The sequence below is a fragment of the Streptopelia decaocto genome (assembly GCF_964273445.1).
Source record: "Streptopelia decaocto genome assembly, contig: HAP1_SCAFFOLD_1951, whole genome shotgun sequence".
NCBI lineage: Eukaryota > Metazoa > Chordata > Aves > Columbiformes > Columbidae > Streptopelia > Streptopelia decaocto.
This window is the reverse complement of record NW_028115097.1, coordinates 1-26,212: the sequence shown is the minus strand read 5'-3', so window position 1 is coordinate 26,212 and position 26,212 is coordinate 1. Positions and strand designations below refer to the sequence as shown.

The window sequence follows — 26,212 nt, the reverse complement described above, 5'->3', positions numbered from 1 at the left end:
GACATTGGGGGATGGGGGACATTGGGGGGCAGGGGGACATTGGGGTACAGGGGGGTATTGGGGGGCAGGGGGGATATGGGGACATGGGGGGGCATGAGGGGACAGGGGGGACATGGAGGGGCAGGGGGGTATTGGGGTACAGGGGGGTACAGGGGGGTATTGGGGACATTGGGGGGCAGGGGGGATATGGGGACATAGGGGGACAGGGGGGTATTGGGGGCCATGGGGTATGGGGGGGCTCCATTGGGGGGGTCAGGCCCCAGTGGGGGGGTTTGGGGGTGCGGGGGGGTGTGACCCCCGTGACCCCCCGTGACCCCGTGACCCCCCCCCCAGGCGCGGGGCCGCGCGCGCCAGGAGCTGCTGCGGGTGCTGGGGGCGCTGGAGGCGCAGCTGGAGGGGCGGAGCTTCCTGCTGGGGGAGGGGCTGACCCTGGCGGACGTGACCGTGACCTGCGCCCTCCTGGGGCCCTTCCGCAGGGTGCGTGACCTCTGACCTCTGACCCCGGGACCCCCCGTGGCCCCCCATGTCCCAGTGACCCCCAGGGTCCCAAACCCCCCAGTGACCCCAAATAACCCCCAGTGACCCCAAATAACCCCCAGGGTCCTAAACCCCCCCAGTGACCCCAAATAACCCCCAGGGTCCCAAACCCCCCCAGTGACCCCAAATAACCCCCAGGGTCCCAAACCCCCAGTGACCCCAAATAACCCCCAGGGTCCTAAAGCCCCCAGTGACCCCAAATAACCCCCAGGGTCCCAAACCCCCAGTGACCCCAAATAACCCCCAGGGTCCTAAAGACCCCCCAGTGACCCCAAATAACCCCCAGGGTCCCAAACCCCCCAGTGACCCCAAATAACCCCCAGGGTCCCAAACCCCCCCAGTGACCCCAAATAACCCCCAGGGTCCTAAACCCCCAGTGACCCCAAATAACCCCCAGGGTCCCAAACCCCCCCAGTGACCCCAAATAACCCCCAGGGTCCTAAACCCCCCAGTGACCCCAAATAACCCCCAGGGTCCCAAACCCCCAGTGACCCCAAATAACCCCCAGGGTCCCAAACCCCCCCAGTGACCCCAAATAACCCCCAGGGTCCCAAACCCCCCAGTGACCCCAAATAACCCCCAGGGTCCCAAACCCCCAGTGACCCCAAATAACCCCCAGGGTCCTAGAGCCCCCCCCAGTGACCCCAAATAACCCCCAGGGTCCTAGAGCCCCCACAGTGACCCTGAGTCCCCCCGTGTCCCCATGTCCCCTGGTGTCTGTGTGTCCCCTGATGTCTGTGTGTCCACTATGTCCCCATGTCCCCTGGTGTCCCCATGTCCGTGTGTCCCATGTCCCCATGTCCCATGTCCTGTCTGTGTGCCCCATGTCCTGTCCGTGTGTCCCATGTCCCTGTCCGTGTGTCCCCCATGTCTCTTGGTGTCCCCATGTCCCATATCCCCTGGTGTCCGTGTGTCCCATGCCCTGTCCGTGTGTCCCCCATGTCCCCTGGTGTCCCCCATGTCCCCATGTCCCATGTCCCATGTCCCCTGGTGTCCGTGTGTCCCATGTCTGTCTGTGTGTCCCCTATGTCCCCATGTCCCCTGGTGTCCCCATGTCCCCATGTCCCATGTCCGTGTGTCCCCATGTCCCCTGCTGTCCGTGTGTCCCCATGTCCGTGTGTCCCCATGTCCGCGTGTCCCCTGATGTCCCCATGTCCCCTGGTGTCCGTGTGTCCCATGTCCGTCTGTGTGTCCCCCATGTCCCCTGGTGTCCCCATGTCCTGTCCGTGTGTCCCCCGTCCGTGTGTCCAGGTGCTCCCCGCCCCCGCGCGGAGCCGGTTCCCGCGGGTGCTCTGCTGGTTCGAGTCCTGCGTGCGGCTGCCCCAGTTCCGGGGGGTCCTGGGGGACGTGGAGCTCTGGGGGGCGGGGCCGCCCCTCCCCCCCGGTGAGCGAGGGGCGGGGCCGGGAAACCGGGGGAGGGGCTGAGGGGGGGAGGGGCTTAAAGGGGGAGGGGCTGATGGTGGGGGAGGGGCCGGGAAACCGGGGGGAGGGGCTGAGGGTGGGGGAGGGGCTTAAAGAGGGTGGGGCTTAAAGGGGGAGGGGCTGAGGGTGGGGGAGGGGTTGGGCTTAGTGGGGGAGGGGCTTAAAGTGAGGGTGGGGCTGAGGGGGAGGGGCTGAGAGGGGAGGGGTGGAGCTTAGTAGGGGTGGGGCTTAAAGGGGGAGGGGCTGAGGGAGGGGAAGGGGTGGAGTGTAGTGGGGGAGGGGCTTAAGTGGGGGTGGGGCTGAGTGGGGAGGGGCTTAAGTGGGGTGGGGCTGAGTGGGGGAGGGGCTGAGTGGGGGTGTGGCTTAAGTAGGGGAGGGGCAGGGGTGGAGTTTAAGGGGGGGAGGGCCAGGGGGTGGGGAAGGGGGTGGAGCTGAGAGTGGGGGAGGGGCAGGAAATAGGAAGGGGGTGGAGCTTAAGTCAGGGTGGGGCTTAATAAATGGGGGCGGGGCCAGAGCTGCTTCCCCATTGTCCCCAGTGGAGCTGAGCCCCGTGGGGCAGGAGCCTAGATCTGTGGGGCAGGAGCCTGGATCTATGGGGCAGGAGGGACCTGTGGGGCAGGACTCGGCCCCTCCCCCCCCCAAGACCCCCGCGCAGCTGAAGAAAGAGGCGAAAAAACGGGAGAAACTGGAGAAATTCCAGCAAAAACAGGAGAAGAACCGGGAGCTGCAGGTGGGCGACCCTGACCCGGACGCCTGGGTCCCTCCCGAACTCCTGGGTCCCTCCCGAACTTCTGGGTCCCCCCGAACTCCTGGGTCCCCCCCGAACTCCTGGGTCCCCCCTGAACTCCTGGGCGCCCCAGATTCCTGGGTCCCCCTGAACTCCTGGGTCCCTCCCGAACTCCTGGGTCCCCCCGAACTCCTGGGTCCCTCCAGAACTCCTGGGTCCCCCCGAACTCCTGGGTCCCTCCAGAACTCCTGGGTCCCTCCCGAACTCCTGGGTCCCTCCCGAACTCCTGGGTCCCTTCCGAACTCCTGGGTCCCTCCATGAACTCCTGGGTCCCTCCCGCACTCCTGGGTCCCTCCCGAACTCCTGGGTCCCCCCCGCACTCCTGGGTCCCCCCCGCACTCCTGGGTCCCCCCCGCACTCCTGGGTCCCTCCCGCACTCCTGGGTCCCTCCCGAACTCCTGGGTCCCTCCCGAACTCCTGGGTCCCCCCTGAACTCCTGGGTCCCTCCCGAACTCCTGGGTCCCTCCCCAAATTCCTGGGTCCCCCCATAATCCCCATGTCCCCCCCACCCCCCCAAACTCCTGGGTCCCCCCAGGTCTACCCAGGACCCCCCATATCCCTGAACTCCTGGGTCCCCCTGGACGCCTGGGTCCCCCAAACTCCTGTTTCCAAGTCCTGGGTGGGTTTGGGGAGGGGGGGTCATAGGGGGTTATAGAACCACTGGGGGGTCACAGGGGTCATGGGGGTCACTGGGGGGGTCATGGGAGGTCATGGGGGTCCCTGGGGTCCCATGGGGGTCACTGGGGGGTCCCGTGTCCCCAGGCTCAGGCTCAGGCTCGGGGGCGGCGCAAGGAGCGACGGGACCCCCAGGGGGCGACGTACGACGTGGAGACCCCCCCGGGGCAGAAAAAGGGTGAGAGGGGCCCGGGGGGCACTGGGACCCTGGGGGTCATTTGGGGTCACTGGGGGTTTAGGACCCTGGGGGTCATTTGGGGTCACTGGGGGGGTTTGGGACCCTGGGGGTTATTTGGGGTCACTGGGGGGGGGTTTAGGACCCTGGGGGTTATTTGGGGTCACTGGGGGTTTAGGACCCTGGGGGTTATTTGGGGTCACTGGGGGGGGTTTGGGACCCTGGGGGTTATTTGGGGTCACTGGGGGGGGGTTTAGGACCCTGGGGGTTATTTGGGGTCATGGGGGGGGTTTGGGACCCTGGGGGTTATTTGGGGTCACTGGGGCTTTAGGACCCTGGGGGTTATTTGGGGTCACTGGGGGTTTGGGACCCTGGGGGTTATTTGGGGTCACTGGGGGTTTGGGACCCTGGGGGTTATTTGGGGTCACGGGGGGGTCTTTAGGACCCTGGGGGTTATTTGGGGTCACGGGGGGGTTTGGGACCCTGGGGGTCATTTGGGGTCACTGGGGGGTTTGGGGCCGTGTCCGTGTGTCCGGCTCTGACGTGTCCCCCCGTCCGTGTGTCCGTCCGTCCCCCCAGACGTGTCGCTGCCCCTCCCCCCCTCGTACAGCCCCCGCTTCGTGGAGGCCGCGTGGTACAGCTGGTGGGAGGGGGAGGGGCTGTTCCGGCCCCAGTACGGGGTGAGCGGGGTCAAGGGCACTGGGGGGGGGGGGGGGGGTCGTGGGAGGTCATGGGGTCACAGAGGGGGTCATGGGGGGTCATTGGGGTCACTGGGGGGGTCATGGGGGATCATGGGGGTCGGTGGGGGGCATAGGGGTCATTGGGGTCATGGGGTGTCATGGGGTCAGTGGGAGGTCACTGGGGTCACTGGGGGGTCATGGGGGTCACTGGGGGGTCATTGGGGAGGCATAGGGGTCATGGGGGGTCATAGGGGTCATGGGGGGTCATAGGGGATCATGGGGGTCATAGGGGACATTGGGGGTCATGGGGTCACTGTGGGGTCATAGGGGTCATGGGGTCAGTGGAAGGTCATGGGGATCAATGGGGGTCACAAGGGGTCATAGGGGTCATGGGGGTCATTGTGGGGTCATAGGGGATCATGGGGGTCATTGTGGGGTCATAGGGGTCATGGGGTCAGTGGGGGGTCATAGGGGTCACTGCGGGGTCATGGGGTCAGTGGCGGGTCCTGGTTGGTGGGTGGGAGCTGATTGGTGGCTGGGTTCTCATGGGCGGGGCCTCCTGATTGGTGGGTGTGGCCTCTCCCGGCCCCGCCCCCTGAGCGTGGCCCCGCCCCCAGCGCTCCAGCGTCTCCGCCCCCAACCCGCGGGGCGTGTTCGCCATGGTGCTGCCCCCCCCCAACGTCACCGGGACCCTCCACCTGGGCCACGCGCTCACCGTGGCCATCGAGGACACACTGACCCGCTGGTGAGACCATGGAGACCATAGGGACCATAGGGACCATAGGGACCATAGGGACCCATAGAGACCCATAGGGACCCATAGGGACCCATAGAGACCCATAGAGACCCATAGGGACCCATAGGGACCCATAGAGACCCATAGAGACCCATAGGGACACCTACTGACCCATACGGACCCATAGAGACCCATAGGGACCCATAGAGACCCATAGATACACCTACTGACCCATAGGGACCCATAGAGACCCATAGGGACCCATAGATACACCTACTGACCCATAGGGACCCATAGAGACCCATAGGGACCCATAGATACACCTACTGACCCATAGAGACCCATAGGGACCCATAGAGACACCTACTGACCCATAGGGACCCATAGAGACACATAGGGACCCATAGATACACCTACTGACCCATAGAGACCACAGAGACCCATAGAGACACCTACTGACCCATAGGGACCCATAGAGACCCATAGGGACCCATAGGGACCCATAGATACACCTACTGACCCATAGAGACCACAGAGACCCATAGAGACACCTACTGACCCATAGGGACCCATAGGGACCCATAGGGACCCATAGAGACCCATAGGGACCCATAGAGACACCTACTGACCCATAGAGACCACAGAGACCCATAGAGACACCTACTGACTCATAGAGACCCATAGATACAGCTACTGACCCACAGAGACACATAGAGACACCTACTGACCCATAGAGACCCATAGAGACACACACTGACCCATAGAGACCCATAGAGACCCATAGAGACACCTACTGACCCATAGAGACCCATAGAGACACACACTGACCCATAGAGACCCATAGAGACCCATAGATGCAGCTACTGACCCATAGAGACCCACAGTGAGTCCCCCAAGCATCCCCCACTCATCCCTCCCCCAGCCCCGTAGTGATTCCCCCAAACTCCCCCAGCCCCATAGCATGTTCCTCTGCCCCATAGCGACTCCCCAGCCCCATAGCGAATCCCCAGCCCCATAGCGTGTTCCTGTGCCCCATAGCGACTCCCCAGCCCCATAGCGTGTTCCTCTGCCCCATAGCGACTCCCCAGCCCCATAGCGACTCCCCAGCCCCATAGTGACTCCCCCAGCCCCATAGCAACTCCCCAGCCCCATAGCGCGTTCCTCTGCCCCATAGTGACTCCCCAGCCCCATAGCGTGTTCCTCTGCCCCATAGCGACTCCCCAGCCCCATAGCGCGTTCCTCTGCCCCATAGCGACTCCCCAGCCCCATGGCGTGTCTCTGCCCCATAGCGACTCCCCAGCCCCATAGCGCGTTCCTGTGCCCCATAGCGCCTTCCTGTGCCCCCAGGCACCGCATGCGGGGGGTGACGACGCTGTGGGTCCCGGGCTGCGACCACGCCGGCATCGCCACGCAGGCCGTGGTGGAGCGGCGGCTCTGGCGGCAGCGGCGGCAGACGCGGCAGCAGCTGGGGAGGGAGCGCTTCCTGCAGGAGGTGTGGGGCTGGAAGAGAGAGTGAGTGCCCCACGGCGCCCCATAGCTGCCCCATAAGTGTCCTGGACCTGCCCCATAACTTGGTGTAACAGCTGCCCCACAACTGGGCCGGGAGCGGCTCCTGCAGGGACTGGAAACACCAGCGAGCCTGACCCATAACTGCCCCATAAGTGACCCATAGCTGCCCCATAAGTGTCCTAGACCTGCCCCATAACTTGGTGTAACAGCTGCCCCACAACTGGGCCGGGAGCGGCTCCTGCAGGGCATGGAAACACCAGCGAGCCTGACCCATAACTGCCCCATAAGTGACCCATAGCTGCCCCATAAGTGTCCTAGACCTGCCCCATAACTTGGTGTAACAGCTGCCCCACAACTGGGCTGGGAGCGGCTCCTGCAGGGCATGGAAACACCAGCGAGCCTGACCCATAACTGCCCCATAAGTGACCCATAACCAGGCCATGGTTGCCCCATAACTGGCGTGTAATAACTATTCTAGAACTGCCCCATAAGTGACCCATAAGTGCCTGTAACTGCCCCATAAGTGCCCTATGACCAGGCCATGGCTGCCCCATAACTGGCGTGTAATAACTATTCTATAACTGCCCCATATCTGCCCCATAAGTGCCCATAACTGCCCCATAAGTGCCCTATAACCAGGCTGTGGTTGCCCCATAACTGGTCTGTAATAGCTACTCTATAACTGCCCCATAAGTGACCCATAACTGCCCCATAGCTAACCCATAGCTGCCCTATAATTCTGCCACAGTTACCCCATAACTGGTCTATAATAGCTGCCCCATAGCTGCCCCATAACTGCCCCATAAGTGCCCCATAGCTGCCCCATAGCTGCCCTATAACTGTGCCATGCTTGCCCCATAACTGGTCTATGGTAAGTACTCTATAACTGCCCCATAAGTGCCCCATAGCTGCCCTCCAGTGCTGTCCCCCTGCCCCACATCTCCCCACATCTCCCCATAGAAAGGGTGACCGGATCTACCAGCAGCTGCGGCGCTTGGGGGCGTCTCTGGATTGGGACCGAGCCTGTTTCACCATGGACCCCGTGAGATCTGTGGGGCGGGAGCTGTGGGGCTGGGGGTCTCTATGGGGCTGGGGGTCTCTGTGGGGTTTGGGGGGTCTCTATGATTTCTATGGGTCTCTATGTGTCCCTATGTGTCTCTATGGGTCTGGGGGGTCTCTATGGGTCCCTCTGGGTCTCTATGGGTCTCTATGGGTCCCTATGGGTCTGTGTGTGTCCCTATGGGTCTCTATGGGTCTGGGGGGGTCTCTATGGATCTCTATGGGTCTCTATGGGTCTGGGGGGGTCTCTATGGGTCTCTATGGTCTCTATGGGTCCCTATGGGTCTGTGTGTGTCCCTATGGGTCTCTATGGGTCTCTATGGGTCTGGGGGGATCTCTATGGGTCTCTATGGGTGTCTATGGGTCTCTGTGGTCTCTATGTGTCTCTATGGTCTCTATGGGTCTCTATGTGTCTCTATGGGTCTCTATGGGTCTGGGGGGATCTCTATGGGTCTCTATGGGTGTTTATGGGTGTCTATGGGTCTGTGTGTGTCCCTATGGGTCCCTATGGGTCTCTATGGTCTCTATGGGTCTCTATGGTCTCTGTGGTCTCTATGGTTTCTATGTGTCTCTATATGTCTCTATGGGTTTCTGTGGTCTCTATGTGTCCCCATGTGTCCCCATGTGTCCCCATGTGTCTCTATGTGTCTCTATGGTCTCTATGTGTCTCTATGGTCTCTATGGTCTCTATGGTCTGTACATGTCTCTATGGGTCTCTATGGGTCTCTATGGGTCTCTATGGTCTCTATGGTCTTTATGTGTCTCTATGGTCTGTATGTGTCTCTATGGTCTTTATGTGTCTCTATGGTCTCTATGTGTCTCTATGGTCTGTATGTGTCTCTATGGTCTCTGTGTGTCTCCCCCCATCCCCGGGGGTCCCGGGGGGTCGCGGGGGTCTCCCATGACCCCTGACCCCCACCCCCCCCCCAGCGCATGTCCCGCGCGGTGACCGAGGCGTTCGTGCGGCTGCACGACAAGGGGCTGATCTACCGCAGCACCCGCCTGGTGCACTGGAGCTGCGCCCTGCGCTCCGCCATCGCCGACATCGAGGTGGGCGGGGCCGGGCGGGGCGGGGGGCGGGGCCACGGGGTCACGGGACCCCGCGCTCATCGGGGGCACTGGGGGCTTTAGGACCCTGGGGGTTATTTGGGGTCACTGGGGGTTTGGGACCCTGGGGGTTATTTGGGGTCACTGGGGGGTTTGGGACCCTGGGGGTTATTTGGGGTCACTGGGGGGGGTTTAGGACCCTGGGGGTTATTTGGGGTCACTGGGGGTTTAGGACCCTGGGGGTTATTGGGACATGGGGGGATATGGGGACATGGGGACATGGGGGATATAGGGACAGGACTTGGGGTCACTGGGGGTTATTTGGGGTCACTGGGACACGGGGGGACAGGGGACACTGAGGGGACATGGGGAGCTATGGGGACATGGGGGGGTCCCAGGGACACTGGGGGTCGGGCGGACAGGACTTGGGGTCAGTGGGGGGGCTCCGGGACTCTGGGGGACATTGGGGGGACAGGGGGGTGTTGGGGACATGGGGGGGATAGGGGGGGATATGGGGACATAGGAATACGGGTGGGCTTTAGGACCCTGGGGACACCTGGGGGTTATTTGGGGTCACTGGGGCTTTAGGACCCTGGGGGTTATTTGGGGTCACTGGGGGGTTTGGGACCCTGGGGGTTACTTGGGGTCACTGGGGGGGTTATTTGGGGTCCCGGGGGTTATTTGGGGTCCCGGGGGGTTATTTGGGGTCCCCGGGGGGTTATTTGGGGTCCCGGGGGGGGTTTTGGGGTGACCCCGTGTGCACAGGTGGAGAAGCGGGAGCTGGGGGGCCGGACGCTGCTGAAGGTCCCGGGGTACGAGGAGCCCGTGGAGTTCGGGGTGCTGGTGCAGTTCGCCTACGAGCTGGAGGGGGACGGTGCGTGACCCCGAAATGGGGGGGACCCTAAAGTGGGGGGACCCTGAAGTGGGGGGACCCTAAAGTGGGGGGACCCCAAAAAGTGGGGGGACCCTGAAGTGGGGGAACCCAAAAAGTGGGGGGACCCCAAAAAGTGGGGGGACCCTGAAGTGGGGGGTCCCTGAAGTGGGGGAGACCAAAACCAAGGGGACATCAAAAATGGGGGGACCCAAAACCAGGGGGAGCCTAAAGTGGGGGAAACCAAAAAATGGGGGGACCCTAAAAATGGAGGGGACCCAAAAAAGGGGGGGAACCTGAAAACAGGGGGATGCTAAAGTGGGGGAGACCAAAAATGAGAGGGGGACACCCCAAAAATGGGAACCAGCCCAAAAAAGGGGGGACCCCAAAAATGGGGGGGACCCGAAATTGGGGGACCCAAAAATGGGAACCCCAAAATAGGGGGGGACCCAAAATGAGGGGGACCCCAAAATGGGGGGAGACACCCCAAAAATGGGGAGGACCCAAAAATGGAGGGGACCCAGAATGGGGAGGACCTGAAAATGGGGTGGGACACCCCAAAAATTGGGGGGGCTGCCCCATGGCGGGGAATTGGGGGGGGGACTCCGCCCCCTGTTCTGACTTTGCCCCCTTTTTCTGGCCCCGCCCCCTAATTCTGACCCCGCCCCCTAATTCTGACCCCACCCCCTTTCCTGACTCCACCCCATTGTGACCCCGCCCCTATTTCCATGGCCCTGCCCCCTTTCCTCCCGCCCCTTTCCCCGTGGCCCCGCCCCTTTCCCCGTGGCCCGCCCCTTTCCCCGTGGCCCCGCCCCCTTTCCGTGGCCCCGCCCAGGGAGGGGCCTCGGGAGGAGCTGGTGGTGGCCACCACGCGCCTGGAGACCATGCTGGGGGACGTGGCCGTGGCCGTGAACCCCGACGACCCGCGGTACTCGGTGAGACCCACGGGGACCCATGGGGACCCATAGGGACCATAGGGGCCAATACAGACCCCCCCAGACCCATAGAGACGCATAGGGACCCATGGGGACCCATAGAGACCAATACAGATCCCCCAGACCCATAGGGACCCATGGGGACCATAGAGACCAATACAGACCCCCCCACACCCATAGGGACCCATGGGGACCCATAGGGACCCACAGAGACCCACGGGGACCCATAGAGACCAATACAGATCCCCCAGACCCATAGGGACCCATGGGGACCATAGAGACCAATACAGACCCCCCAGACCCATAGGGACCCATGGGGACCCATAGGGACCCACAGAGACCCATGGGGACCCATAGAGGCCAATACAGATCCCCCAGACCCATAGGGACCCATGGGGACCATAGGGAGCCATAGGGACCGATACAGACCTCCAGAGCCATAGAGACCCATGGGGACCCATGGGGACCATAGGGAGCCATAGGGGCCAATACAGACCCCCCAGACCCATAGGGACCTGTAGGGAGCCATGGGGACCCATAGAGACCAATACAGAACCCCCAGACCCATAGAGACCCATAGGGACCAATACAGACCCCCCAGACCCATGGGGACCCGTAGAGACCCTTAGGGACCCATAGGGAACCATGGGGAGCCATAGGGACCCATACAGACCCACAGGGACCCATGGGGACCCATAGAGACCCATAGAGACCCCCCAGACCCATAGGGACCTGTAGAGACCAATACGGACCCATGGGGACCCATAGAGACCCCCCAGACCCATAGGGACCCATAGAGACCCTCCAGCCCCATAGAGACCCCCCAAACCTATAGCAATGCCCCCAGCCCCATAGATCCCGCTCAATGGGACTCACCCGGGGGGAGGCGGGGGCGGCAAGGTTCGGAGTGGGCGGAGCTTGGGAGGGGGCGTGGCCTGTGGGGTGGGCGTGGCTGACGTGGCCCCGCCCCTCCAGCACCTCCGGGGGCGCCGGGTTCGTCACCCGTTCACGGGGCGGAGCCTCCCGGTGCTGCACGACCCCTTTGTGGACCCCCAGTTTGGGACGGGTGAGGGGGACATGGGGGTTATTTGGGGTCATTGGGGGGGGGGGGGGGCTGGTGGGTGTGGCCTAGAAGGGGGGGGGCCTGAGGGGGTGGGGCTTGAATTAGGAGCCCGGGTTTGAATTGGGGGTGTGGCTTAAGAATAATTGTGGTTTAAGGGGTAGGGGTTTAAAGAGGGGTGTGGCTTAGTGTGGGTGTGGCTTTAAGGGGCGTGGCTAACTGGGGCGTGGCTTAGGCAGGCGTGGCTTAGGTGGGCGTGGCTTAAGGAGGGGTGGGGCTTGGGGAGCTTGAGGGGGTGTGGCTTAAACAGGGGGCGTGGCCTACAGTGGGTGTAACGTGTGGGTGGGCGTGGCTTAAGGAGGGGTGTGGCCTGGAGGGTATGGGTTAGTGGGCGGGGTTTGGGGGGGTGTGGCTTAAAGGGGGTGTGGCTTAAAGGGGGCGTGGCCTGTGGAGGGGGCGTGGCCCAGGGGCTGCTCAGTCCAACCCAGGGGGCCTGTGGGTGGGTCCTGGGGGGCGTGTCCCGGGGGGGGGGCGTGTCCCGAGGGGCGTGTCTTGAGGGGCGTGTCTGGGGGGGCGTGTCCTGAGGGGCGTGTCCTGAGGGGCGTGTTGGGGGCGTGTCCCGGGGGGGCGTGTCCTGGGGGCCTGTCCTGAGGGGCCTGTCCTGAGGGGCGTGTCCTGGGGGCGTGTCTTGAGGGCTGTGTCGGGGGCGTGTCCTGAGGGGGCGTGTCCTGAGGGGCGTGTCCTGAGGGGCGTGTCCCGGGGGGCGTGTCCTGAGGGGCGTGTCCTGAGGGGCGTGTCTTGAGGGGCGTGTCGGGGGCGTGTCCTGAGGGGCTTGTCAGGGGCGTGTCCAGGGGGTGTGTCCTGAGGGAGTGCCGGGGCGTGTCCGCAGGGGCGGTGAAGGTGACCCCCGCCCACGACCCCACGGATTTCGAGGTGGGGCAGCGGCACGGGCTGGACATGGTGACGGTGATCGGGGACGGCGGCGCCATGGAGAACGTGCCCCCCCCCTTCCTGGTGACGCACGGACGGGGACGGACGGGGGGACACGGGGGGACACGGGGACAGACAGGAATATGGGGGCACATGGGGACATGGGGGGCTTGGGGACATGGGGGGGACATGGGGGGATATGGGGACAGACAAGGGGACAGGGGCACATGGGGACACAGGGGACATGGAGGGGACATGGGGACAGACAGGAGTATGGGGGCACATGGGGACATGGGGGGCTTGGGGTATGGGGGGGACGTGGGGGGATATGGGGACATGGGGGGACATGGGGACAGACAAGGGGACAGGGGCACATGGGGACACAGGGGACATGGAGGGGATATGGGGGCACATGGGGACATGGGGGACATGGAGGGGCTTGGGGACATGGGGGGACATGGGGGAAATGGGGGGAAATGGGGGGATAGGGGCACATGGGGACATGGGGGGACATGGGGGGGACATGGGGGGATATGGGGACATGGGGGGACATGGGGATGGACAGGAATATGGGGCCACATGGGGACATGGGGGGACATGGTGGGATATGGTGACATGGGGGGACATGGGGACGTGGTGGGGAAATGGGGGGACATGGGGACAGACAGGGGGACAGGGGCACGTGGGGACATAGGGGACAAGGGGGGGATATGGGGGGACATGGGGACAGACAGGAGTATGGGGGGACTTGGGGACATGGGGGGACAGGGGCATATGGGGACATGGGGGCTTTAGGACCCTGGGGGTTATTTGGGGTCACTGGGGGGTCTTTAGGACCCTGGGGGTTATTTGGGGTCAGTGGGGGTTTAGGACCCTGGGGGTTATTTGGGGTCACTGGGGGGTCTTTAGGACCCTGGGGGTTATTTGGGGTCAGTGGGGGTTTAGGACCCTGGGGGTTATTTGGGGTCACTGGGGGGGTTTGGGACCCTGGGGGTTATTTGGGGTCACTGGGGGCTTTAGGACCCTGGGGGTTATTTGGGGTCACTGGGGGGTCTTTAGGACCCTGGGGGTTATTTGGGGTCACTGGGGGTTTAGGACCCTGGGGGTTATTTGGGGTCACTGGGGGTTTGGGACCCTGGGGGTTATTTGGGGTCACTGGGGGTTTGGGACCCTGGGGGTTATTTGGGGTCACTGGGGGGTTTGGGACCCTGGGGGTTATTTGGGGTCACTGGGGGGTTTGGGACCCTGGGGGTTATTTGGGGTCACTGGGGGTTTGGGACCCTGGGGGTTATTTGGGGTCACTGGGGGTTTGGGACCCTGGGGGTTATTTGGGGTCACTGGGGGTCCTGTGGGGTCCCGGGGTCCTGACGTGGCCCCGCCCCCAGGGGCTGCCCCGTTTCTCTGCCCGCGTGGCCGTTCTGGAGGCGCTGAAGCAGCGGGGGCTGTTCCGGGGGGTCACTGAGAACCCCATGGTGGTGCCGATCTGCAGGTGGGGGCGCTGTGGGGCGCTGTGGGGCGCTGTGGGGCGCTATGGGGCGCTATGGGGCGCTATGGGGTGCTATGGGGTGCTATGCTATCAATAGGTGTTTATGGGTCTCTATGGGTCTGGGGGGTCTCTATGGGTCTGTATGTGTTTCTATGGGTGTGGGGGGTCCGTATGGGTAAGTTATGGGTCTCTGTGAGTCTGTATGTGTCCCTATGGGTCTGGGGGGGTCTCTATGGGTCCTTAGTCTATGGGTCAGTGATGGGTCTGTGGGTCCCTATGGTCAGTAATGGGTCTCTATGGGTCTGTGGGTCGCTATGGGTCTCTATGGGTCCCCATGGGTCACTATGGGTCCCTGTGGTCAGTTATGGGTCTCTATGGGTCTGTGGGTCCCTATGGTCAGTGATGGGTCCCCATGGGTCTCTATGGGTCTATGGGTCCCTATGGGTCCCCATGGGTCACTATGGGTCAGTGATGGGTCCCCATGGGTCACTATGGGTCAGTTATGGGTCTCTATGGGTCAGTTATGGGTCCCCATGGGTCTCTATGGGTCTCTATGGGTCCCCATGGGTCAGTTATGGGTCTCTATGGGTTGCTATGGGTCCCCATGGGTCAGTTATGGGTCTCTATGGGTCTCTATGGGTCCCCATGGGTCAGTTATGGGTCTCTATGGGTCGCTATGGGTCTGTGGGTCCCCGCGGGTCCCTGGTCCCTGATTGGCCGGTGGTGCAGCCGCTCGGGGGACGTGGTGGAGCCGCTGCTGCGGCCGCAGTGGTACCTGCGCTGCGGGGAGCTGGGCGCGGCCGCGGGCGGGGCCGTGCGGGCGGGGCAGCTGCGGCTCCGCCCCCCCAGCCACGCCCGCACCTGGTTCCAGTGGATGGACAACATCCGGTGAGCCCGCCCCCCCGGCCCCGCCCCCTCCGGCCCCGCCCCGCGCTGGACACGCCCCCTGGGGGCTGTGGCTCCGCCCCCTGGCCCCACATGTCCTGTGGCTCCACCCCCTGGTTCTGGCCCCACCCCCCTGGGGCTGTGGCCCCACCCCCTGAGCCTGTGACTCCCCCCCCGCCCCACCTGTCCTGTGGCTCCACCCCCTGGTTCTGGCCCCACCCCCATGGAGCTATGACTCCACCTCCTGGGCCTGTGGCTCCGCCCCCTTGTTCTGGCTCCACCCCCTCAGGCTTTGACTCCGCCCCCTGTCCTGTGGCCCTGCCCACTGGGCTTGTGTCTCCGCCCCCAATTCTGTGGCTCCACCCCTGGGCTTGTGGCCCCACCCCCTGGTTCTGACTCCACCCCTGTGCTTGTGGCTCCACCCCCTGTCCTGTGGCCCCGCCCCCTGCCCCATAGCCCTGGGGGTCCTACCCTACAGCTCCAGCCCCATAACTCCTGCCCCCTAAGTCCTGCCCCATAACTCCGGCCCCATAGCCCTGTGGGAATCGCAGCCCCTCGTCCCCTGCCCCATACCTCCAGCCCCCCAAGCCCCTCCCCCAGCCCCCCGCCCCTCCCCCGCTATGGGGCAGCCCCACATCTCCCCACAGGGATTGGTGCATCTCGCGGCAGCTCTGGTGGGGCCATCGCATCCCGGCCTATTTCGTCACCATCGGCCACGCGCCCCCCGGGGAGGTCAGCGGGGCGCTGTGGGGCGGCCGTGGGGCTGGGGGCGGTTATGGGGCGGCCGTGGGGCTGGGGGGTGATTGGGGTGAACTGGGGGTTGGGGGCAGCTATGGGTGGTTGGGGGTCAGGGGGTTGCTATGGGTCTCTATGGGTCTCTATGAGGCTTTATGGGTCTCTATGGTCCCTATGGGTCAGTTATGGGTCCCTGTGGGTCAGTCTGTGGGTCCCTGTGGGTCAGTTATGGGTCTCTATGGGTCAGTTATGGGTCTCTATGGGTCCCTGTGGGTGAATCTGTGGGTCAGTTATGGGTCTCTATGGTCAGTTATGGGTCCCTATGTGTCTCTGTGGGTCAGTTATGGGTCCCTATGGGTCTCTATGGGTCAGTTATGGGTCAGTGATGGGTCTCCATGGGTCTCTGTGGGTCAATGTGGGTCAATCTGTGGGTCACTGTGGGTCAGGACAGCGACGGGCGGTTCTGGGTCAGTTATGGGTCTCTATGGGTCCCTATGGGTCTCTATGGGTCAATCTGTGGGTCTCTATGGGTCTCCATGGGTCCCTGTGGGTCTCTATGGGTCAGTTATGGGTCCCTGTGGGTCAATCTGTGGGTCAGTTATGGGTCCCTATGGGTCTCCATGGGTCTCTATGGGTCAATCTGTGGGTCTCTATGGGTCTCTATGGGTCCCTATGGGTCTCTATGGGTCTCTATGGGTCAGTTATGGGTCCCTCTGGGTCCCTCTGGGTCCCTCTGGGTCCCTATGGGTCCCTATGGGTCTCTATGGGTCTCTATGGGTCAGTTATGGGTCTCTATGGGTCAATGTGGGTCTCCATGGGTCTCTGTGGGTCAATCTGTGGGTCCCTGTGGGTCTCTATGGGTCAATCTGTGGGTCTCTATGCGTCCCTATGGGTCTCTATGGGTCTCTATGGGTCAATCTGTGGGTCTCTATGGGTCCCTGTGGGTCTCCATGGGTCTCTATGGGTCAATCTGTGGGTCTCTATGGGTCAATGGGGGTCTCCATGGGCCTCTATGGGTCAATCTGTGGGTCAGGACAGCGACGGGCGGTTCTGGGTCAGCGGCCGCAGCCCCGAGGAGGCGCGAGAGAAAGCGGCGGCGAAATTTGGGGTGAAACCCGAGGAAATTCAGCTGAGACAAGGTGGGGGAGGGGCTGGGGGAGGGGCAACCGGTGGGGGGGAGGGGCGAGATTGGGGCGGGGGAGGGGAGGGGCTGGGATGGGGGGTGGGGGGGGAACTGACTGGGGGGACTTGGGTGGGGGAGGGGCAGGGTGGGGGAGGGATGTCACAGGGGTCACTGGTGTCACTGGGGTCACCGGTGTCACCGGGGTCACGGGGGTCATGGGGTCACTGGTGTCACTGGGGTCACTGGGGTCACTGGAGGTCCCTGGGGTCATGGGGTCGCTGGGGTCACCGGGGTCACTGGGGTCACTGGGGTCACTGGGGTCACTGGGGGTCACCGGGTCATGGGGTCACTGGGGTCACTGGGGGGTCACTGGGGTCACTGGAGGTCCCTGGGGTCACGGGGTCCCTGGGGTCACGGGGTCATGGGGTCCCTGGGGTCACGGGGTCGCAGGGTCACTGGGTCATGGGGTCCCTGGGGTCACAGGGTCACGCGGTCACTGGGGTCACGGGGTCACTGGGGTCCCTGGTGTCACCGGGGTCCCTGGGGTCACTGGGGTCACGGGGTCACTGGGGTCACGGGGTCACTGGGGTCATGGGGTCACCGGTGTCACTGGGGGTCACTGGGGGGTCACTGGGGTCACGGGGTTGTGGGGTCACTGGGTTGCGGGGTCACTGGGGTCACCGGTGTCACTGGGGTCACCGGGGTCACTGGGGTCACTGGGGTCACTGGGGGTCACCGGGTCATGGGGTCACTGGAGGTCCCTGGGGTTCCTGGGGTCACTGGGGTCATGGGGTCCCTGGGGTCACAGGGTCACTGGGGTCACGGGGTCGCGGGGTCACTGGGGGTCGCGGGGTCATGGGGTCACTGGGGTCACGGGGTTGCAGGGTCACTGGGTCATGGGGTCCCTGGGGGTCACTGGTGTAACTGGTGTCACCGGGGTCCCTGGGGTCACTGGGGTCACGGGGTCACTGGGGTCCCTGGGGTCACCGGGGTCACCAGGGTCACTGGGGTCACGGTGTCCCTGGGTCACGGGGTTGCGGGGTCACGGGGTCACTGGGGTGGTGTCACTGGGGTCACGGGGTCACTGGGGTCAGGTCACGGGGTCACTGGGGTTCCTGGGGTCACTGGGGTCATGGGGTCCCTGGGGTCACGGGGTCACTGGGGTCACTGGGGGTCATGGGGTCCCTGGGGTCACGGGGTCGGGGGTCAGGGGTCAGGGGTCAGGGGTCACGGTCTCTGTCCCCATGCAGACGAGGACGTTCTGGACACCTGGTTCTCCTCGGGGCTGTTCCCGTTCTCGGCGCTGGGCTGGCCTGACCAGGTGGGGCATTTGGGGCATTTGGGGCCATTTTTGGGGCATTTTGGGTTGTTTTGGGGTATTTGGGGCATTTCGGGGCATTTCAGGGTGTTTTGGGGTATTTTGCGTGGTTTTTAGGGTATTTTGGGCTGCTTTGGGGGTGTTTCGGGCGGTTTTTGGGGTGTTTTTTAGGGTATTTTGGGCGGTTTTTGGGCAGTTTTTGGGGTATTTCGGGTGGGTTTTGGGGTATTTTGGCCGTTTTTGGGGTGTTCTGGCCGGGTTTTGGGGTGTTTTGGGCGGGTTTTGGGGTGTTTGGGGTATTTTGGGCATTTTTTGGGGTATTTTGCGTGGTTTTTGGGGTCTTTTGGGTGGTTTTTGGGGTGTTTTGGGCTGTTTTTGGGGTGTTTTGGGGTGTTCTGGGCGGTTTTTGGGGTCTTTTGGGTGTTTTTTGGGGTGTTTTGGGCGGTTTTGGGGTATTTGGGCGGTTTTTGGGGTGTTTTGGGTGGGTTTTTGGGGTGTTTTGGACAGGTTTTGGTGTATTTCAGGTGGGTTTTGGGGTGTTTTGGGCGTTTTTTGGGCGTTTCGGGCGGTTTTTGGGGTATTTTGGGTGGTTTTGGGGCAGTTTTGGGGCGGTTTTGGGGTGTTTTGGGCAGTTTTTGGGCAGTTTTTGGGGTGTTTCGGGCGGTTTTTGGGGTGTTTTGGGTGTTCTGGGCGGTTTTTGGGGTCTTTTGGGTGTTTTTTGGGGTGTTTTGGGCAGTTTTGGGGCGTTCTGGGCAGTTTTTGGGGTATTTGGGCGGTTTTTTGGGGTGTTTTGGGTGGTTTTTGGGGTATTTTGGGCGGTTTTTGGGGTGTTTTGGGTGGTTTTTGGGGTGTTTTGGGCGGTTTTTGGGGTGTTTTGGGGTGTTCAGGGCAGTTTTGGGTATTTTGGCCCCCAGACGGAGGACCTGTCGGTGTTCTACCCGGGGTCCCTGCTGGAGACCGGGCACGACATCCTGTTCTTCTGGGTGGCGCGGATGGTGATGCTGGGGCTGGCGCTGACGGGCACCGTGCCCTTCCGGGAGGTGGGACCCCTTGACCCCATTGACCCCATTGAACCCCATTGACCCCCATTGACGGGGCCGTGCCCTTCCGGGAGGTGGGACCCATTGACCCCATTGACCCCATGGAACCCCATTGAACACCATTGAACACCATTGAACCCATTGAACGCCATTGATCCCCATTGACCCCCATTGACCCCATTGACCCCCATTGAACCCCATTGATGGGGCCGTGCCCTTCCGGGAGGTGGGACCCCATATTGACCCCATTGAACCCATGGAACCCCATTGAACACCACTGAACGCCATTGACGCCCATTGACGGGGCCGTGCCCTTCCGGGAGGTGGGACCCCATATTGACCCCATTGACCCCCATTGACCCCCATTGAACCCCACTGAACCCCATTGACCCCCATTGAACCCATTGACCCCATTGAACCCCATTGAACCCCATTGAACACCATTGACGGGCACCGTGCCCTTCCGGGAGGTGGGACCCATTGACCCCCATTGACCCCCCCCATTGAACCCCATTGAACCCCATTGAACCCCATTGAACCCCATTGAACCCCATTGAATGCCATTGAACCCCATTGAACCCCATTGACCCCCATTGACCCCCATTGACGGGGACGGTGCCCTTCCGGGAGGTGGGACCCCATATTGACCCCATTGAACCCATTGACCCCCATTGAACCCCATTGAACCCCATTGAACGCCATTGACCCCCATTGAACCCCATTGACGGGCACCGTGCCCTTCCGGGAGGTGGGACCCCATATTGACCCCATTGACCCCATTGAACCCCATTGACCCCCATTGAACCCCATTGAACACCATTGAACCCCATTGACCCCCATTGACCCCCATTGACGGGGCCGTGCCCTTCCGGGAGGTGGGACCCCATATTGAACCCATTGACCCCATTGAACCCCATTGACCCCCATTGAACCCCATTGAACCCCATTGACCCCCATTGACGGGGACCGTGCCCTTCCGGGAGGTGGGACCCCATATTGACCCCATTGAACCCATGGAACCCCATTGAACACCATTGAACACCATTGAACCCATTGAACCCATTGAACACCATTGAACCCATTGACCCCCATTGAACCCATTGAATGCCATTGAACACCATTGAACCCCATTGAACCCCATTGAACCCCATTGAACGCCATTGAACACCATTGAACCCCATTGAACCCCATTGATGGGGCCGTGCCCTTCCGGGAGGTGGGACCCCATATTGACCCCATTGAACCCCATTGAACCCCATTGAACCCATTGACCCCCCATTGAACCCCACTGAACTCCATTGAACCCCATTGACCCCCCATTGAACCCCATTGATGGGGCTGTGCCCTTCCGGGAGGTGGGACCCCATATTGACCCCATTGAACCCCATTGACCCCCATTGAACCCCATGGAACCCCATTGAACCCCATTGAACCCATTGAGCCCCAGAGTGATCCCCCAATACCCCATAGACCCCCATGATGATCTCCCCAATACCCCTTAGACCCCCCCAAACCCCCCATAGCCCCCCCATAGCCCCCCATAGCTCCCCATAGCCCCCCCGTAGCTCCCCCATAGCCCCCCATAGCTCCCCGTAGACCCCCATAGCCCCCCCAAGCCCCCTATAGACCCCCCATAGCCCCCCCAAGCCCCACCCCCAGCCCCCCCAGCCCCCCCCATCCCGTGCCCCTCCCCCCAGGTGTACCTCCACGCCATCGTGCGCGACGCCCACGGGCGCAAGATGAGCAAATCGCTGGGGAACGTCATCGACCCCCTGGACGTCATCGGGGGGATCAGCCTGGAGGTGACGCGGGGACACGGGGGCTCTGGGGGGCACTGGGGGCATGGGGGTTATTTGGGGTCACTGGGGATTTAGGACCCTGGGGTTATTTGGGGTCACTGGGGGGGTTTAGGACCCTGGGGGTTATTTGGGGTCACTGGGGGTTTGGGACCCTGGGGGTTATTTGGGGTCACTGGGGATTTAGGACCCTGGGGGTTATTTGGGGTCACTGGGGGTTTGGGACCCTGGGGGTTATTTGGGGTCACTGGGGGGGTTTAGGACCCTGGGGGTTATTTGGGGTCACTGGGGCTTTAGGACCCTGGGGGTTATTTGGGGTCACTGGGGGGGTTTGGGACCCTGGGGGTTATTTGGGGTCACTGGGGGGTTTGGGACCCTGGGGGTTATTTGGGGTCACTGGGGCTTTAGGACCCTGGGGGTTATTTGGGGTCACTGGGGGGGTTTGGGACCCTGGGGGTTATTTGGGGTCACTGGGGGGGTTTAGGACCCTGGGGGTGATTTGGGGTCACTGGGGGGTTTGGGACCCTGGGGGTTATTTGGGGTCACTGGGGGTTTGGGACCCTGGGGGTTATTTGGGGTCACTGGGGGGTTTGGGACCCTGGGGGTTATTTGGGGTCACTGGGGGGGTTTAGGACCCTGGGGGTTATTTGGGGTCACTGGGGGGTTTAGGACCCTGGGGGTTATTTGGGGTCACTGGGGGTTTGGGACCCTGGGGGTTATTTGGGGTCACTGGGGGGGTTTGGGACCCTGGGGGTTATTTGGGGTCACTGGGGGGTTTGGGACCCTGGGGGTTATTTGGGGTCACTGGGGGGGGTTTGGGACCCTGGGGGTTATTTGGGGTCACTGGGGGTTTGGGACCCTGGGGGTTATTTGGGGTCACTGGGGGGGGTTTAGGACCCTGGGGGTTATTTGGGGTCACTGGGGGGGTTTGGGACCCTGGGGGTTATTTGGGGTTATTTGGGGTCATTGGGATATGGGGACATGGGGTTCTACGGGGTCTATGGGGGTTGGGGGGTCTGTGGGGGTACATGTTGGGGTCCATGGGGGTCTATGAGGGTTGGGAGGTCTATGTGATCTATGTGGGTCTAGGGGGATCTGTGGAGGGTCTATGGGGTCTATGTGATCTATGGGGGTTTATGGGGGTCTATGGGGGGTCTATGTGATCTGTGGGGGTTGGGGGGTCCATGGGGGTCCCCAACGTGTCCCCTCCCCCCCCCCAGGAGCTGCACCAGCAGCTGCTGAACAGCAACTTGGACCCTGCGGAGCTGGAGAGAGCCAGGGAGGGGCAGGTGGGGGAGGGGCACACGGGGGGAGGGGCAGGGGGGGAGGGGCAGGTGGGGGAGGGGCCGGGGGGAGGGGCACGCTGGGGGGAGAGGCGGGGGGTTCAATGGGGGAGGGGCAGGGGGGTGGGGGGGAGGGATGTGGGGTCAATGGGGGAGGGGCAGGTGGGGCGGGGGTGGGTGGGGGAGGGGTCGGTGGGGGAGGGGGTCAATGGGAAGGGGTGGGGGGGTTAGTGGGGGGGGTCAATGGGGAAGGGCAGGTGGGGGAGGGGTGGGCGGGGGATGTGGGGTCAATGGGGGAGGGGCAGGTGGGGGGGGGAGGGGCCATGGGGGGTCGTGGGGGCTGTGGGGGAGGGGTCAATGGGTCGCTGACCCCCCTGACCCCTCCCCCCCCCCCCAGAAGCGGGACTTTCCCACGGGGATCCCGAGTGCGGCACCGACGCCCTGCGCTTCGCCCTCTGCGCGTACACCGCCCAGGGTGGGCACCCAAATCACCCCCAAATCACCACGAAACACCCCAAAACACCCCAAAATGACCCCAAAATCACCCCAAAACACCCCAAAATCACCCCCAAATCACCCCAAATCACCCCAGAATCACCCCAAAATACCCCAAAACCACCCCCAAAACACCCATTGAGCCCCATTGAACCCCCACTGATGGGGAGGGTCCCCTTAAAGAGGTGGGGACCCCAAAACCCCCCTGAGCGCCCCAAACCCCCATTGGGCCCCATTGAGCCCCACTGAACCTCATTGCTCCCCCATATACCCCCATAGACCCCATAGATCCCTCCATAAATCCCCCATTGACCCCCCATAGACCCGCCATTGACCCCATAGACCCCCATAACTCCCCCCAAGATCCCATAGACCCCCCAGACCCCCATAACCCCCCCCAGGACCCCATAGACCCCCCAGACCCCATAGACCCCCATGTCCCCGTATCCCAGTGACCCCAAATAACCCCCAGGGTCCCAGGCCCCCTGTGACCCCAAATAACCCCCAGGGTCCCAGGCCCCCTGTGACCCCTGCCCTTGACCTGCCCTTGACCTGCCCTTGACCCCAGGCCGGGACATCAACCTGGACGTGGGCCGGGTCCTCGGGTACCGTCACTTCTGCAACAAGGTCTGGAACGGGGCCAAGTTCATCCTGGGGGCGCTGGGACCCCAGTACCGACCCCCCCCGGACACCCAGGTACGGGACCCACACTTGGGGGGCTGGGACCCAGTTATGGGGCTGGGAACTGACCTGGGGGCTGGGAACCTGGATATGGGGCTGGGACCCCAATGACCACCCCCCCCCGGGCACCCAGGTACGGGACCCACACTTGGGGGGCTGGGACCCAGTTATGGGGCTGGGAACTGACCTGGGGGGCTGGGAACCTGGATATGGGGCTGGGACCCCAGTACCGACCCCCCCCGGACACCCAGGTACGGGACCCACACTTGGGGGGCTGGGACCCAGTTATGGGGCTGGGAACTGACCTGGGGGGCTGGGAACCTGGATATGGGGCTGGGACCCAGTTATGGGGCTGGGACCCCCAACCTTTTAGCCCCACCCACCCCTTACCCCTGACCCCGCCCCCAGGGGCGTGGCCGGAGGGACTGACCCCGCCCTGACCCCGCCCCCAGGGTGTGTGGCCTGAGGGGCTGACCCTGCCCTGACTCCGCCCCCGGGGGTGTGGCCGGAGGGACTGACCCTGCCCTGACCCCGCCCCCAGGGGGCGGGGCCGTCCAACCACAGCTAGGAGGGGGGCGGAGTCTTTCCCTGACCCCGCCTTCCCCCCCGGGGAGGGTGGCTCTTCCGTCTCATTGGCTGATCCCGCCCTGACTCCGCCCCCAGGGGCGCTGCATTCACAGCCATGGGGGGCGGAGTCTTTCCCTCCTCCCGCCCCCGGGGGTGTGGCCGAACACTATTCCCTTCCCATTGGCTGATCCCGCCTTGACTCCTCCCCCGGGGGGCGGGGCTGGCGAGCTCGGGGTGCGCGGCGCGAGGGCGGGCTCTCTCCCTGGCCCCGCCCCCGCGGGCGGGCTCTCGGCGCCGATTGGCCGGGGCGGCGCGGCGCGGGGGCGCGGCCGGGCGGAGCCGGGTGCTGATTGGCTGCGGCAGGGGCGGGGCCGCGCGGGGCTGGCCGAGCGCTGGGTGCGCAGCCGATTGGCCCGGGCGGTGGCGGCCGTGGGCGCCGCGCTGGGCGACTTCGACTTCCCGGCGGCCACCACGGCCACGCACGCGCTGTGGGTCTACGAGCTCTGCGACGTCTACCTGGTGAGGGGGGGCAACGGGGACATGGGGGCAATGGGGGGATGGGGGTCAATGGGGCAATGGGGGCAATGGGGACATGGGGGGGAATGGGGACATGGGGGCAATGGGGACATGGGGGCAATGGGGGGATGGGGGGACATGGGGGGGAATGGGGACATGGGGGTCAATGGGGACATGGGGGTGAATGGGGGCAATGGGGACATGGGGACATGGGGGGCAATGGGGGACATGGGCATAGGGGGTCAATGGGGACATGGGGGTCAATGGGGGCAATGGGGACATGGGGACATGGGGGCAATGGGGGGACATGGGGACATGGGGGTCAATGGGGCAATGGGGGCAATGGGGACATGGGGGGAATGGGGACATGGGGGGAATGGGGACATGGGGGCAATGGGGACACGAGGGGCAATGGGGGGTCAGTGGGGACATGGGGGTCAATGGGGATGTGAGGGCAATGGGGACATTGGGGCAATGGGGACATGGGGGGCAATGGGGACATGGGGGTCAGTGGGGACATGGGGGTCAATGTGGGGATGGGGGTCAATGGGGGAAATGGCACATGGGGGTCAATGGGGACATGGGGGTCAATGGGGCAATGGGGTCAATGGGGCAATGGGGACATGGGGGTCAATGGGGACATGGGGGTGATGGGGACATGGGGGTAAAGGGGGGGACGGGGGGACATGGGGGCCAGTGGGGGGATGGGGGTCAATGAGGACATGGGGGTTAATGGGGGGAATGGGGACATGGGGGGTCAATGGGGATAGGGGGGCAATGGGGGACATAGGGTCAATGGGGGGATGGGGGGCAATGGGGACACCTGGGGGTTATTTGGGGTCATTGGGACAGGGGGGGGACATTGGGGGGATAAGAGGGGATATGGGGGGGGCTCTGGGACCCTGGGGGTTATTTGGGGTCACTGGGGGGGGTTTGGGACCCTGGGGGTTATTTGGGGTCACTGGGGGTTATTTGGGGTCACTGGGGTTTGGGACCCTGGGGGTTATTTGGGTCACTGGGGGTTCAGGACCCTGGGGGTTATTTGGGGTCACTGGGGGGGTTTGAGACCCTGGGGGTTATTTGGGGTCACTGGGGGGGTTTAGGACCCTGGGGGTTATTTGGGGTCACTGGGGGGTTTGGGACCCTGGGGGTTATTTGGGGTCACTGGGGGTTTGGGACCCTGGGGGTTATTTGGGGTCACTGGGGGGGGTTTGGGACCCTGGGGGTTATTTGGGGTCACCGGGGGTTATTTGGGGTCACCGGGGGTTTAGGCCCCTGGGGGTGATTTGTGTCCGTGTGTCCCCGCTGTCACCGTCCGTCTGTCCCCAGGAATGCGCGAAGCCGATTCTGTCCCGCGCGGCCGAGTCGGGGACACGGGGGGCGACCCCGACGCCCCCCCCGGTGCCGATGGCGACGAGGGCGACGCGCTGTCCGTGCGGGACACGCTGTACGTCTGTCTGTCCGCGGGGCTGCGCCTGCTGGCCCCCTTCATGCCCTTCGTCACCGAGGAGCTGTGGCAGCGCCTGCCCCCCCCCCGGCCCCCCGCGCCCCCCGCCCCCCCAGCATCTGCGTCAGCCCCTTCCCGAGGAGAGCGATGTAAGGGGGGCTATGGGGGCTATGGGGGCTCTATGGGGGTCTATGGGGCCTGGGGGTCTATGGGGTCTTGGGGGTTATGGGGCCTGGGGGGGTCTATGGGGGTCCTGGGGGTTTATGGGAGTCTATGGGGTCTATGGGGTCTGGGGGGGTCTATGGGGTTCTGGGGGGTCTGGGGGGTCTGTGGGGTCTTGAGGAGTTATGGGGTCTGGGGGTCTGGGCGGTCTTGGGGGGGTTATGGGGGGTCTATGGGGCCTGGGGGGGGTCTATG

General features: G+C 63.5%; 1 protein-coding gene across 1 annotated transcript; it reads left to right on the top strand.

Annotated features, from left to right (window-relative positions):
* Window positions 1-336: 336 nt before the first annotated feature.
* LOC309452969 (valine--tRNA ligase-like) lies at window positions 337-25,944 on the top strand (the record flags this gene model as incomplete). The annotated part of the gene is given in 26 exon segments (XM_082077615.1): window positions 337-477; window positions 1,789-1,921; window positions 2,496-2,689; window positions 3,509-3,599; window positions 4,176-4,276; window positions 4,894-5,021; window positions 6,360-6,524; window positions 7,482-7,563; window positions 8,511-8,630; window positions 9,393-9,502; window positions 10,334-10,433; window positions 11,409-11,499; window positions 12,383-12,507; window positions 13,809-13,912; window positions 14,639-14,797; window positions 15,442-15,526; window positions 16,563-16,668; window positions 17,903-17,973; window positions 18,885-19,010; window positions 20,708-20,812; window positions 22,027-22,095; window positions 22,487-22,505; window positions 22,508-22,564; window positions 23,153-23,280; window positions 24,196-24,351; window positions 25,678-25,944. Coding segments are annotated over 24 exon segments (2,703 nt in total), but the record flags the coding sequence as incomplete, so codon positions are not given.
* Window positions 25,945-26,212: the final 268 nt, after the last annotated feature.